The sequence below is a fragment of the Puma concolor genome, chromosome A3 (assembly GCF_028749965.1).
Source record: "Puma concolor isolate L17-30 chromosome A3, mPumCon1.1.hap2, whole genome shotgun sequence".
Lineage (NCBI taxonomy): Eukaryota > Metazoa > Chordata > Mammalia > Carnivora > Felidae > Puma > Puma concolor.
Window position 1 is genome coordinate 58,144,350 of NC_141669.1, and position 13,389 is coordinate 58,157,738.

Consider the following 13,389-nt stretch of genomic DNA (forward strand, 5'->3'; position numbering starts at 1 on the left):
CCACAGGGCAGGTCCTGGGCCTCCCCGGTTGATGGAAGAGAAGGCTGAGGTTTAGAGAGAGAAAGTCCTTGATGGAACAAGTCTCAAATGCAGGCGTGTGTTCTCCACGGGGCTATGCTATCTCCCGAGTTCCTCTGTCCAGAAGGCTTCCTGGCTTTGTGTGAAAGCCCAGAGCCAGGATCGGGACTAAAGAATGCTGTCCGCTTGGCTCAGGCACCCTGGCATCGCGGGTTACAGGCCCAGGCTTGCTTGGGGGATGTAGCTGGAGTCTGGCATTCAGTGATTCAACAAATATTTACCAAGCGGCTGTTTGGCAGAGTAGGCTCCCAAACTGTGGGGCATGGACTGGTGCCTATGGGGGTGAGGTGGCCACCGGTGTGCTTTGGAAAGAAAAAAGGAGCACAGGGTTGTTTTGGTTTAGTTTGTTTTGTTTTGTTTTTTTAACATAAAGCTAGATTTATAAGACTCTAAAAAATTTTGTGTGCTTCCTAATATTTTGGCATTAAAAAAAATTTTTTTTAACGTTTATGTATTTTTGAGAGATAGAACACAAGCAGGAGAGGGGCAGAGGTGCCTGGGTGGCTCAGTCAGTTAAGCATCCGACTTGGGCTCAAGTCATGGTCTCACGGTTTGTGGGTTCAAGCCCTGCATCGGGCTCTCAGCACAGAGCCCGCTTCAGATCCTCTGTCTCCCTCTCTGCCCCTCTCCCGCTCTCTCATAAATAAACATTTATATTATATATATATATATATATATATATATATATATATATATATATATATAAGACAAAATCACATTATGGTAGCTAGAGAGGGGAATTGACCCTTTGAATCACCTTACTTCACAAAATAATTAGCAAAATCTCTTTCTGCTCCCAAGATTTGTTTTTATTAATCTAAGATTGTGATTTTCTGTGAAACTGTCAAGAATCTAACAAGAATTAGGCAACATGTGTGAGGCATGGCCCCTGCCCTCTAGGAGCTCACAGTCTGGTGGGAGTGATGGATAAATGTAATTGCCATGAGATAAATTCTATGGCAATATTCTAATCATGGTAATGGCAACAGGTGTCAGCCGCATCCTGTGTGACAGTTGTGTGTGCACGCTGCACAGATTCTCGTCGTTCTCGAGGTAGCCCTGTGCTGAGAGAGAATCTGAGTCTGCGGCTTTACTTTGGTGGGCTCCCTCAGAGCCGTTCAGAGGACCTCAGGAGTAGAAGATCTCACACTGCCACAACGAGGGTGCTCCGGGGGAGGCAGCCTTACCGACCCACAGAGATGCCGGTGTCACCCGGGGGGGAGAATGCAGATCTGGGGGCTTTGAAGGCAAGGGAGCATGGCTCTAGGGTCCAGCTTGCCTGAGCTCACATTCCAGCTTGCGTTTGACCATCTGTGAGATCCTGGTGGGATTCAAACCCAGGCAGTCCGCCTCCAGATCGGCACTCCTACCCTTTCTATATTTTCCAACCAGATGACAAGGTACTTGTATCATAGCTGCTGGTATCCCTTTTTGCTATTTTGACCATGACCCACGGTGCAAAATGCATCTTGTATTGTGACCTGGAATGCAGATATTCCCTACACACAGATAACCCACATATGCTACCCTTGTAACATGCAGTGCACTCCAGTATTTTTGTTTCATTGGGAAAAAAGCAGGTCTTAGAAAAGAACACACTGTACAATAACAGGTGAAACTAATCTGTTAGAAATCAGGATGGTGGTCCTCCCACCCCTGAGGCGTAGAAGGGAACTCAAGGGAGGGGGGCAGTGTCCTAGGGAGGTCTCTCAAGTTCTGCTTCTTGAGCTAGGTGTGTTTAGCTGTCGAAAATTCAGAGTGCATTTTTTCCCATCACACTTTCCCCCCTCTATGGTAGTACTTCCACAAAAGGGAAAAAAGATCTCCTGACCCAGGAATGGATCAAGGATCACAATTTGAAATACACCTTCAACCCAGGGGATGTTCAGTAGTTATAGGAGCAGTGAGTTTCTTCCAGAAATGTCTTCGTCAAGGCGAAAGGTACCCAGTGGAGCGTTTTTTCTCTTTTCGGGGCGGCTATACAACCATGTCTCCTTTTACCCGGGCAGCCGATGCCAAGGCCTTACCGCCAGGTGAGCTTCCCAGACGACGACGAGGAGATTGTGCGCATCAACCCCAGGGAGAAGATCTGGCTGACCGGCTACGAGGACTACCGGCACGCACCAGTGCGGGGCAAATCCCCCGACGCCTCGGAGGACGCCGACTCCTACGTGCGGTTCGCCAAGGGCGAGGTCCCCAAGCACGACTACAATTACCCCTACGTGGACTCCTCGGACTTCGGCCTCGGCGAGGACCCCAAAGGGCGCGGGGGCGGCGTGATCAAGACCCAGCCGTCCCGGGGCAAGTCCCGGAGGCGGAAGGAGGACGGCGAGCGCTCCCGGTGCGAGTACTGCAGGGACATGTTCAACCACGAGGAAAACCGGAGGGGCCACTGTCAGGACGCGCCCGACTCTGTGAGAACTTGCATCCGCCGGGTGAGCTGTATGTGGTGTGCGGACAGCATGCTCTATCACTGTATGTCGGACCCCGAGGGAGACTATACAGACCCGTGCTCGTGCGATACTAGCGACGAGAAGTTTTGCCTCCGGTGGATGGCTCTTATTGCCTTGTCTTTCCTGGCCCCCTGTATGTGCTGTTACCTGCCCCTGCGGGCCTGCTACCACTGCGGGGTGATGTGCAGGTGCTGCGGGGGGAAGCACAAAGCGGCCGTGTGACTCAGTTTCCCTCCCTCCTTTCCTCCTCCCACAGCCACAGGGGAACTTGTCTCTGACATACTCTCACCTTCTTTCTTGCTCCCTGGTACCTTGAGGCGCTATTCCAGCCTGGGGAGCCCCCCTGGTGAACTCTGCACTTTCCCCTCTCCCCACGCAGCCCCCACCAGCCACCCACTCTGCGTCAACCACACACCCATACACGCAGGCACACGGTGTTCTAAGGAAAGGAACCTCCGCACAGACACTTGTGTACTATTACCAATCTGTAATCAAGCTAACTGTCTTATACATGTGTTGATTTCTTGTCTTTCCTACCCACCTCTTCCAGCGCAGAGGCACCTGCAGTCGGAACTGCTGATTTGGGGTGGGTTTTGTAGTTGGTTTTCTAGGAGATCTTTCTCATGGGTCGGCTTGCCGGTTGCTAAGGAGCAGCGGATTCCTGCAGATAGGTAACGTCAGAATGATGAAACCCTACCAGAAGTATTGTAACCTGCAGTCAGATTATGTATAGGAGGTGAGCTAGTTAACAAACGTCTACCACAAAACAAGGTCGCTTTAACTTTTGTAAACCCAAATTTGCCAAGTAAGCTGCAGTTTCTATTTGGAGCCCATAAACATTTCCTGTGCCCTCCCCCTAAAAACCTGACAATTATTTACTGATGGAAAACATTCACCCACAAAAGTGAGAATTGAGCCTTAACTTCAGATTAACTTGTGTGAATCAGGAAATTCCATAAACTGCATTGCATCCTCTTAGACCAGGGGTAGAAAAAGGGGATTTCAGGTTTGTCTGAGCTTCCCCAGTTACCCCTAAAGTAGAACTTTTTAAAACTGTGTCACCACCACTTCTAAAAATTTAGCAATATTAGAAGAAAACACTAATGAAGTTCTGCTCATTGTTTTGCAAACAAGATAGACTATTCACACACAAACCAGTGTTCTCCAAAGAGTTCCAGTTGAGAAACACTGAAGTTGTGGTAAAGAAAATTAGAAGGAGCTTCCTCCCACACCCCCACTGGCTATTTTCTCTTAATGGGGGGAAATTTTAAATGTCATAAATATGAAGAGTGGTGGGTTGCATTTTGTTTGTGGGTTTCTGTTCTTGTTTTCATCCTGGACTGAATCTCACATCACCAAATGCTTTGTTTATACTTGGGGGAAAAAAACAAGGCCATATGTAAAAACCCTTCCAATGCCTAAGTGTCTTTCTCCTGCATCTCAAAAACCCAGACTTGCCAGTTTGGGTGCACAGATGGTTAGGTCAGCAGTCTGGGTCTACCTTCACCTTGCCATGTAGGAGGCTTCTAATTAGCTGGAAAAGAGTATTTTTCTAGTCTATTGCAAGGAGTAGCCAAATCTTGTCGCAGAAAGAAAAGTGAAGAGTGAGTGGTACCTAGCATAGTACAATCAGAACGTCATGGAGACCATAAGGGACAGGCTTGTCAAAGTTGGCCATTCTTCCTGCCATGATCTTCCTGTGGTAGTTGCCAGCTCAGGGCACAGCCTGCTGTCTGTGTCTCCACTTCCCCCCATCCCTTCTCTGTTGCACACAGGGCATCAGTCTTCAAGGAAAGAGACTTTTTTCCAGTCTGCCAATCATATTGGGAAAGTACCAGCCATGCTTACCTTCATGGAACATTTTCAGCTCATCTGAGCACCCGCCGCCTTTCTTTAGTCAGATCGTCGATGTAAATACCCAGTGTGCTTACGAGTTAGTTGGTAGACATTTTCATATGTTGGAGTGAATGGTGTGGCCTTCCAGTTTGGAAAAGTTGCAGAGAGCTGTCAGTCTGGTGATGGAAGAAAAAAGAACTGCTTCCCAGTCTGGAAAACATCTAGAAAACCTTCAGCCAGCCTCCAGATGCTGTCGAGAGGCCATTGCCCCCCACTCTCCAATCCTGAGGTATTTCCTCAGGGCCTTTCTCAAGGTCTCCTCTCTACAAAGCACAACACTAATGTATGTTTTGTTAGACCTCAGTTCCGAGTGCCCCTATTTATTTCAGTAAGAATACACATGTCCCCGCCACTTTTTGTTTGTAGTCTCTATTTACTTGTTGTTTCTATCTTTTTTACCCCTTGTCCTTTTCCACCCTTTTGAAGAGTTATGCTAGTGAATCTTACTTCACATATACGTTTTGGTTTGTGAAGGCAGCGGTTAAGGGCACAAGGACAGCCATGGGGACATTTATGTAAATACGTTTCTAATTGCCACACTGCAGCTGAACAGTGTGTAGTATTTTCCCAGTCAGCTTTGCCATACTGACGTCAATCATTTGAGAGAAATTATTCAGATTTTATTTTTGTATCTGTGGTAACAAAACATTAACCAAAAGATTTGTTTGGAAGCTTCCTCTGACCACCCCCCACCCCCCAGCTATTTGCTCACATTAACAAATTAAAGTGCCTGAAGCATAATTCATTCTTCACCTGTATACTAAAAAAAAACCTGTTGTATTGATTTTTTTATAATAAGCCTTTTTACCTCTGTGTAAAAAATATATATACAAGTGTATGATGTACATTTTAGTTCTTAACTTTTTTTTATGGTTTCTAATATGTATGACCAATGTAGCCATTGCTTTAAGATGTACCATGTAAATATAAACACATCCTATCAGACCGCTGACTTTGGGGTATTTGTCTGACAGAAGGGTGGGAGGGGCGGTAGAGCCTTGGCACATGCGAGAGTTCTCGCACACAGGCTGGGAAGGGGTTTCCTCTGGAGAAGGACGCGTGGACGCTGCTGTTTTGGTGAGGCCCTTCCCGGCCGTGGCTATGTCATAGTCCCTGGGGGAGACTGCAGCTTCTCGGGCTTGGATGCTTCAAGGGAAAGGAATGCTGTGTGTCACAGCCCCGGGAACACCCCCTCTTCCCAGGCCTGGCCTCCCCCACGCGTGCTCCTCAGAGGGAACAGCTGCGCTGCTTGTGAGGTATTTTCCACCAATTCCTGCGGAACCTCGGGTGGGTATGTGTGGAGTTTGGTAGACCGTTTCTCACTGCAAACAAGGGTTAAGACGGCAAGACCCCCGGTCTCCTCAGAGTGACGTTTGGCCCACTTTCCCTTCCATGTGGACTCTTTGGATGCTAAGAAGTGACGGTCCTCTGGAGAAAATAAAGTGTGGGGTCTTTTAAGGGTCACAGAGGAAGGCCTCAGCTCCTCTCTAGAGAACCGAGTAGGGGCCTTAAAAAGACATGTCGAGGGGCCCTTTTAGTTTTAACTCTTCCAAGCCACAGGCAGGGGTGAAAAACAACAGGAGATTCTGGAAATTGGAAAGGAAGAGGAGAGAATTCGTAAAGATTAGTAATTAAGAGATTAATATAGAACGTGAAAGCTGTTTAAAGTACAAGAGGCATAAAGATTATAGATTATTATAGCGGGGTGAAGAGCCAGCATGGAGGAAGTAAGAACATTCAACGTAAAACATGTTTTCAAGAAGTTTGATGGTAAAGGACTAACTGGGTTGCTCTGAAATAGAACTGAATTAAGAAAACAAGTTATTCTCTGCCAGGACAGTGTGTGTGTATTTACTTGTTGTGACACCGTGAATAAATTGTTAACGATTTTTTTTTTAAGTGAGAAAAAACTGGGACGTCACCTCCAGAGCCGCATCAGGGACCGAAATCTTACCTGACCCTCATGCCCCCACCCCCCCATAAGGCATATGCCTCCTATCATTCATTTGTTCACAGTTGAGTAGCTGAACTATAGAAGGGGTAAGTAACAATAAGTAACTATCACATGACTACGGTCATGTGATGCAAGGACTGAACCAGCCCTAGCCTCGCGCTCATACCTCTGCTCACCTTCCTTTTTGGGCTTGAGAAAGGGGGCAAGGGCCAAGAGTCCTCCCGGCTCCCTTGGGCCCATCAGGCTGCCTCAGGATTAGCTGGTCATCTGGCGCCCCGTGTGCTCAGCCAGGCGCTGGGCACGTTACACACGTCACCTCTTCTAAATCTCCACAGAAAAAAGGGATCGTCTGCACTTAACAGGTGAGAAAGCAGACGCGAACTCCATTAATTCCATCATGTTTGTTGGGCTGTCTTTCTGCCATTGTTCTCCATTAGCCCTTGGGCGAGTGACTTCACCTTTCTGACCTTTGGTCTCAGGTATGAGTGGAGGAATACCTGTCCCCAGCACGTCGGGAAGGTCAAATGATGTGCTGCAGTTACAGCGCAGTACAGAGTAGGTGCTTTCAAATGCTAGTCCTTTCCCCAGCTCCTCCTGTATTCCGGAAACCTGCGGAAACAGAAGTTGAAGTCACTGTGGCTATTTTCTGAGTATTTAGACCTACCACCTCTATGTCAAGATTCCTTTTCCTTAACCTCTCTGCAGTTCTAAACGGGGTTCTGATCCCTTGCAGGCCCTTCCAGGTAGGTTAATGGCCCAGGGGATGGCTGCGTTCCTCAGGGATCAAAGCCTGCAACTTGCCAGAAAATTGGTGGCCTCTGAGCAGTTCTGCCGAGAGGGCTGGATCCGGCTCAGCGGATTTGACCGGGATCGGAGCGTGTTGTCTTACAGAGCGCTGCTATCCTAAACTTTCCCGCCCCCTTTGGTGGCCTTGACCCCTGCAAGTCTGTGCCCTCCTCTCCTGGGCCTCTGCTCCACCACTGCTGGTTACCACCCCGACATCCCCAACAGTAGGCACCCCCGACAGAAGAAAGACGTCTTCCCAGGGGAAAAATTGTTGCAAGAATTCTGTTTTACAGGGACTCCCAGGCCGCTTTGTCATTCTACTGTGGCTTTTAAGCAGGTACTACAGAGCCGGCCCTGTGAATGAGGGGCCAGAGCTTGTGTAAGCGTGCCAGCTGCTTGCAGGCATTCTTACCGCAGGCTTGTTGGGCTTTCCAGTTTGTGGGGGGAGATGGTTAGAAACACCACACTTGGCCTGCTTACCTAGGCCTGAACCAGATGTGTGGAATGAAGGGAGATGGCTATGGTGACATCTTGTACACCAGACCCTAGTTGTGACCTAGGGGATCCGGGCCCACCGGTCTTCTCAGCTAGAGCAGCCACCAGGCTAGTGGTCCCCTCAAGGCAAGCTGACCACACAGGGCAGGGTTGGGTGGAGGTGGGGCTGAGACCCAGTAAGTAGCAAGGAGGAAGCTCCATATTTACCAATGAGGAATAAAACCGGTTCTGTGATAGCCATGCCTGGGAGGTACCTTTGTCCTCTCATCTGTCTCTTCTCTCATTTCTTTTTTCAAAATTAGAAGTTGGAGGAAGGTGCTCTGATTATAGAATATACATAGTCATTATAAAAATGTCATACTACAAAAATATAAAATAGAGTGTGTGTTGCCCCGGGTTGGTGTAACAAAATATACACTGGGTGGCTTAAACAATGGAAATAAGAACTTTGTCCAGTTGTGTTTTGTTGATACGTATGTACTTGTGACCGTTTGTTCAGTTTTCCGGCTGTTTTGCAGTTCCTTTCTTCCTTTTTCTTCTCTTGCTTTTCTCCTTTGCAATTTCATGATTTTCTATCGTTATATATTTCCATTCCTTTTTCTTTATCTTTTGTGTTTCTACTATAGGTTTTTGCTTTGTGGTTCCCATGAGTCTTACATATGACAACTTACAATAACAGTCAATTTTAAGTTGATAACAACTTGAGTTTGAGTGCACCCTAGGGCTCTATGTTGTTACTCCCTCCATTACAACTGGTTTTGATATCACATTTTACATTTTATCTTGTGTATCCTTTAATTCTTAGAGTTATGTTAGGCCACAAAACAAGGCTTAATAAATTTAAGAAGTTTGAAATCCTGTCACAATCACATTTTCTAATCACAGTGGTGTGAAATTAGAAATCAATTAGGGAAACTGGAAAATTCACAGATAATGTGGAGATTTAAAAATATGCTACCAAACAACCAGAGTCAAAGAAAAAAAAAATCCACAGAGAATGAATGCATGTATTAGCAAATAAGAACTCAAAAGCCCTACTTTACACCTCAAGGAATTGGAAAAAGAACAAACTAAGCCCAAAGTTGGTAGAGGAAGGAAATAGCAAAGTTCAGGGTGGACATGAAGGAAAATGAGACAAAAAAGACAATAGAGAAGACTGATGAAACTAAAATCTGGTTCTTTGAGAAAATAAACAAGATTGGCAAATCTTTAGCTAGAACGACCAAGAAAAGAGAGGACTCCAATGAATAGAATCAAATGAAAGAGATCGCACAACTGATATCACAGAACTACAAAGGATCTTAAGAGACTACTATGAGCAATACTATGCCAATGAACTGGACAACCTAGAAGAAATGGATACATTCCTAGAAACATACAAGCTACCAAGACTGAATCAAGAACTAAAAACTTCAATGTATTGAATCAGTCATGACAAACTTCCCAGGACCAGAGAAGTCTACCAAAGTTTAAAGAAGAATAAACATCAATCTTTCTCAAACTCTTCCAAAGAACAGAAGAGGAGGGAACACTTCTAAACTCATTTTATGAGGCCAGCATCACCCTGATACCAAAATCTGAAAAGGACACCACAATTACAGACCAATATCCCTGGTGAACACAGATACAGAAGTTCTCAACAAAATATTAGCAAACCAAATTCAACAAAACATTAGATCATAAACCATAATAGAGTGGGATTTATTCAGGGAATGCAAGGATGGGTCGACACCTACAAATCAATCAACGGGACGTACCACATTAACAACATAAAGGATAGAAATATGGTCATCTCGATGCAGAAAGCATTTGACAAAATTCAACATCCACTTACGGTAAAAATTCTCAACAAGGTGGGTATAGAGAGAATGTACCTCAACAAAATCCAGGTCATTATGACAAGTCTACACCTAACATCATACTCAGTGGTGAAAGGCTAAAAGTATGGTATTGGCATAAAAATACACATAGATCAATGTAGCAGAATAAGGAACCTAGAAGTAAACCCACTTCAATTAATTTACAACAAAGGAGACAAGAATATAAATGAGCTGGGAACATTGGACGACCACATGCAAAAGAATAAACCGGACCACTCTTACACCATACACAAAAATTAACTCAAAATGGATTAAAGACTGACCTGAAACCATAAAACTCCTGGAAGAAAACTAGGCAGCAAGTCCCCTGCCATGCATCTTGGTGATGTTTGTTTGGCTTTGACACCAAAAGCCAAGGCAACACATGCAAAAATAAACAAATGGGACTGCATCAAAAAAGCTTCTGCACACTGAAGAAAACCATCACAAAATGAAAAGGCAACATACTGAATGGGAGAAACTATTTGCGAACCATATCTGATAAGGGGTTAATATCCAAAATATATAAAGAACTCATAATTCAATAGCAAATATACATATAAAGAAGTGGGCAGAGGATCTGAACAGACATTTTTTCCAAAGACTCACAAGTGGCCAACAGACAGCACAAGAAAAGGTGTTCAACAACACTCATCATCAGGGCAGTGCAAATCAAAACCACAATGAGATATCGCCTCATACTTGTTATAATGCCTGGTATCAAAAAGACAAGAAATAATGAGCGTTGGGGTGCCTGGGTGGCTCAGTCACTTAAGCGTCCGACTTCAGCTCAGGTCACGATCTCGCGGTCCCGTGAGTTCGAGCCCCGCGTCAGGCTCTGGGCTGATGGCTCAGAGCCTGGAGCCTGCTTCCGATTCTGTGTCTCCCTCTCTGCCCCTCCCTCGTTCATGCTCTGTCTCTCCCTGTCTCAAAAATAAATAAACGTTTAAAAAAAAAAATTTTTTTTTTAAAGAAATAATGAGTGTTGGCAAGGATGTGGAGAAAAGAGAGCCTTTGTGCACTGTTGGGAATGTAAGTTTGTGCAGCCACTGTGGCTAACTGTGGGGTTCCTCAAAAAAATTAAAAATGTTACTACCATATGACCCAGCAATTCAACTTCTGGGTATTTATCTGAAGAAAACAAAAATACTAATTTGAAAAGGTACGTACACCCCATGTTTATTGCAGCATTACTTACAGTAGCCAAGATACTGGAAACCACATTAGTGTCCACTGAAGGCTGAATGAGTAAAGAAATGTAGTCTACATACACGTTGGGGTATTTTTCAGCCATTAAGAAAAAATCTTGCCGATTAGGACAACATGTATGATAGACTTGAAGGCCACTATGCTTAATAAAATAGGTCAGAAAGAAACACACAGATCTTATAATCTCACTTATATGTGGAATCTTAAAAAACAAACAAAAAAGAGACACCACAGACACAGATCAGAGAGGTAGTTGCCAGAAGTGGTGGGGGCGTAGTGGTCTAAAGGCACAAAATCCCATCATGTTATAAGTAAGTTCTGGAGATGTAATGTATCACATGGTGATCATAGTTAATATTATCATATTGGGTATTTGAAAGCTGTTAAGAGAGTAGATATTAACAGTTCTCATCACAAATTTGTAGCGATGTGCTGATGGATGTTAACTAGATCATTATGATCTCTTGCCTTATATACACATATCAAATCAATATGTTGTACACCTCAAACTAATACAGTAATTATAACTCAGTAAAAAATAAAGCAGCAGCAATGAGAATAGAACTGTCTTCTGTTTAGGTAGACATTAAAACAATCTGCAAAAAGCCTGTGACTCTCATTTAAAAATTTTAAACGTGGTTATTTTTCATTAGTAATGTTATTTATGTTCACATGCAAAGGGCTTATTATTGTTTTAAAATAACTTTTTAATAAATGTCTTAAAAGTTTCTCCATTTTAATTTCTTCTATAGACATACCAAGAGCTACTAAAGCTTTTTGTCGTCCTCGGTAACTTTCAAGAGGATAGAGGGACCTTGAGAACCAGAAGTTTGTGGCCTCTTCCCCTCCGTGGTTAACAGGCTCTTTCTTAGTTTTGCCCTTACTCTCTTCAAACGCAGCTTTGATCTGGCTCTTCTCTTTTTTTGGTACTTTATGTTATCTGATTTTAGCCAGCAGTCTTTATATCTCCTTTCCTAGCTCAGACTATTTTGTCTTTCTAGTTCCTTCTTTAGCCAGTTCCAGTAAGGCCATATCTTCTTGCAGCAGCTATCTGAGGTTAGCATGTGTTTCTTATTGAACAGTAATGTCCAGAGAGACGTGCTGCCCCGAGTCTGGAGAGTGGTTTTCCTCTCCTTCAGGCTCCACCCTCTTTTCATTGGCCCTTGGCGGTATTCGCACGGAGAGCCCTCTATCCAAGGGCTCAGCCTTGTCCATCACTCAAGGTAAATGTGACATCCTTAGCCTCCCACTTGGGTACTGGCAGCTTCCTCTGTGGATCTACGCCTGCTTAGCTCAGGTGTTCATGCCTACTGAGGATTACCTGGGATATTTCTGAACCAGCCAACGTTTCTTCTGCTCCACTCTTGGACTCTGGTGAGGCTGGGGAACCCAGGGTAGTCTGCAGACCTTTGAGCAGCCATTCCCCACCCCCTTACCTTTTGTACCAGTTGAGGTTCCTCCAGCAATTAAAGATCTGAAGAAACCGTGCACACCTTTAGCCATTCTTGCACTGTTGGTGCATGCTGGAAATCACTGTCATTGTTGCTTTGGAGAGAGGCAGAAAAAGGAGAATGAAATGAGGCTGTGCCTGACCGGAAGACCATTCCTGCCTTCCCCGGGTGGAAGATCATCACTGACAAAGGGGCAGAGTAAAACAAAACTATTTCTTTCCTTTCTGGGGGCTGTCTGTCCTATTCTGGTTCAGAGGGGCCAACACAAATGGTGTGAAATCCAAGAATATTCTTCTAAACGCATCCCAGTGGACAATGTGGTTAGTGAAAATTCTGCCTGGATTTTGGCTCGCAGCCTCCGTGTGGTCACAGGGCTGTTGGTGGTTTTCACGTTGGTGTGGGACTTCTGGGAGTCGCAGGGGATGCTGCAAGGGGGTATCACGTGTGTCTGGGCCGCTCCTGCACTCACCTGGGAGTCTTTGGAATTAGTATTTGTGGCTTGATGCAAAAACCATCCCACGTTCCTTTTTTTGTCAAGCCTGGGTAATAACTACCTCTGTCTCATGCTTTGCCATGCTCCATTAGTAACTATGGTTGCCTTTTGAGCGTCTTCCAGAAAAGCCTTCCCCTGCCAGAAGAGAGAGAACTGATCATGTCTGCCCAGCCCTGAAAGCTGACATTGTAAGCCATCTCACAAAACCACCCTGTGCACTGTGCAGCGCAGGAGAAAGGGCAAGGAAAAGAAACACGGGACTCCAGGCTGTGGTCCCTTTCTGAGTCTACCTTCTGGGGCCAGGAAGTCATGGTGTGGTTCCTGCGTGCTGCTTTTGAATGAATGTCTTTGCATCCTTGCTGGCTTGATGTGACAAGCAGAAGCCGCTTTGAAGATGCCTCACCCCGACAGAGCCCAGCTATTTACATAGTGGCCTTTCATTCTGTGAGCAGAGTGTGTGCTCTGCAAATATTTTAGGCCTCCCTGCGTGCTTGTGGGCCCCTAAGTGCCATTCACCAGCTTTTAAGTTTGTTTTGCAGGCAGCAAGCCGCCGAGAGGGAGGCCTGACTCAGAGCACAGGGGGCCGGCCGTCTGCCGCTGCCGCCTCCTACCGCGGCAGACCTAGAGGGGAAGGAAGCCGTGGGTTTTACAGCTGGTGTTTTGGTTTAGAAAAAAAGACAGAGAAAAGAATTTCTTAAAAAATACCTCGCACATG

The 13,389-nt window shown here is 45.4% G+C and overlaps 1 protein-coding gene and 1 long non-coding RNA gene across 2 annotated transcripts in view; one reads left to right on the forward strand and one right to left on the reverse strand.

Annotated features, from left to right (window-relative positions):
- Positions 1–5,372, forward strand: part of SPRED2 (sprouty related EVH1 domain containing 2) — a 54,908-nt gene extending 49,536 nt beyond the window's left edge. The window contains exon 6 of the mRNA XM_086700988.1: positions 2,088–5,372. Coding sequence (XP_086557114.1) covers positions 2,088–2,753 — 666 coding nt within the window. The 3' untranslated portion in view covers positions 2,754–5,372. The remainder of the gene's footprint in view (positions 1–2,087) is intronic.
- Positions 866–13,086, reverse strand: LOC147582471 (uncharacterized). Its single transcript, XR_015249159.1, has 2 exons — positions 12,167–13,086; positions 866–6,990 (listed from the first exon to the last, which is right to left on the reverse strand). It is a non-coding gene; the product is annotated as an uncharacterized LOC147582471 (long non-coding RNA).
- Between the last annotated feature and the right edge of the window lie 303 nt (positions 13,087–13,389).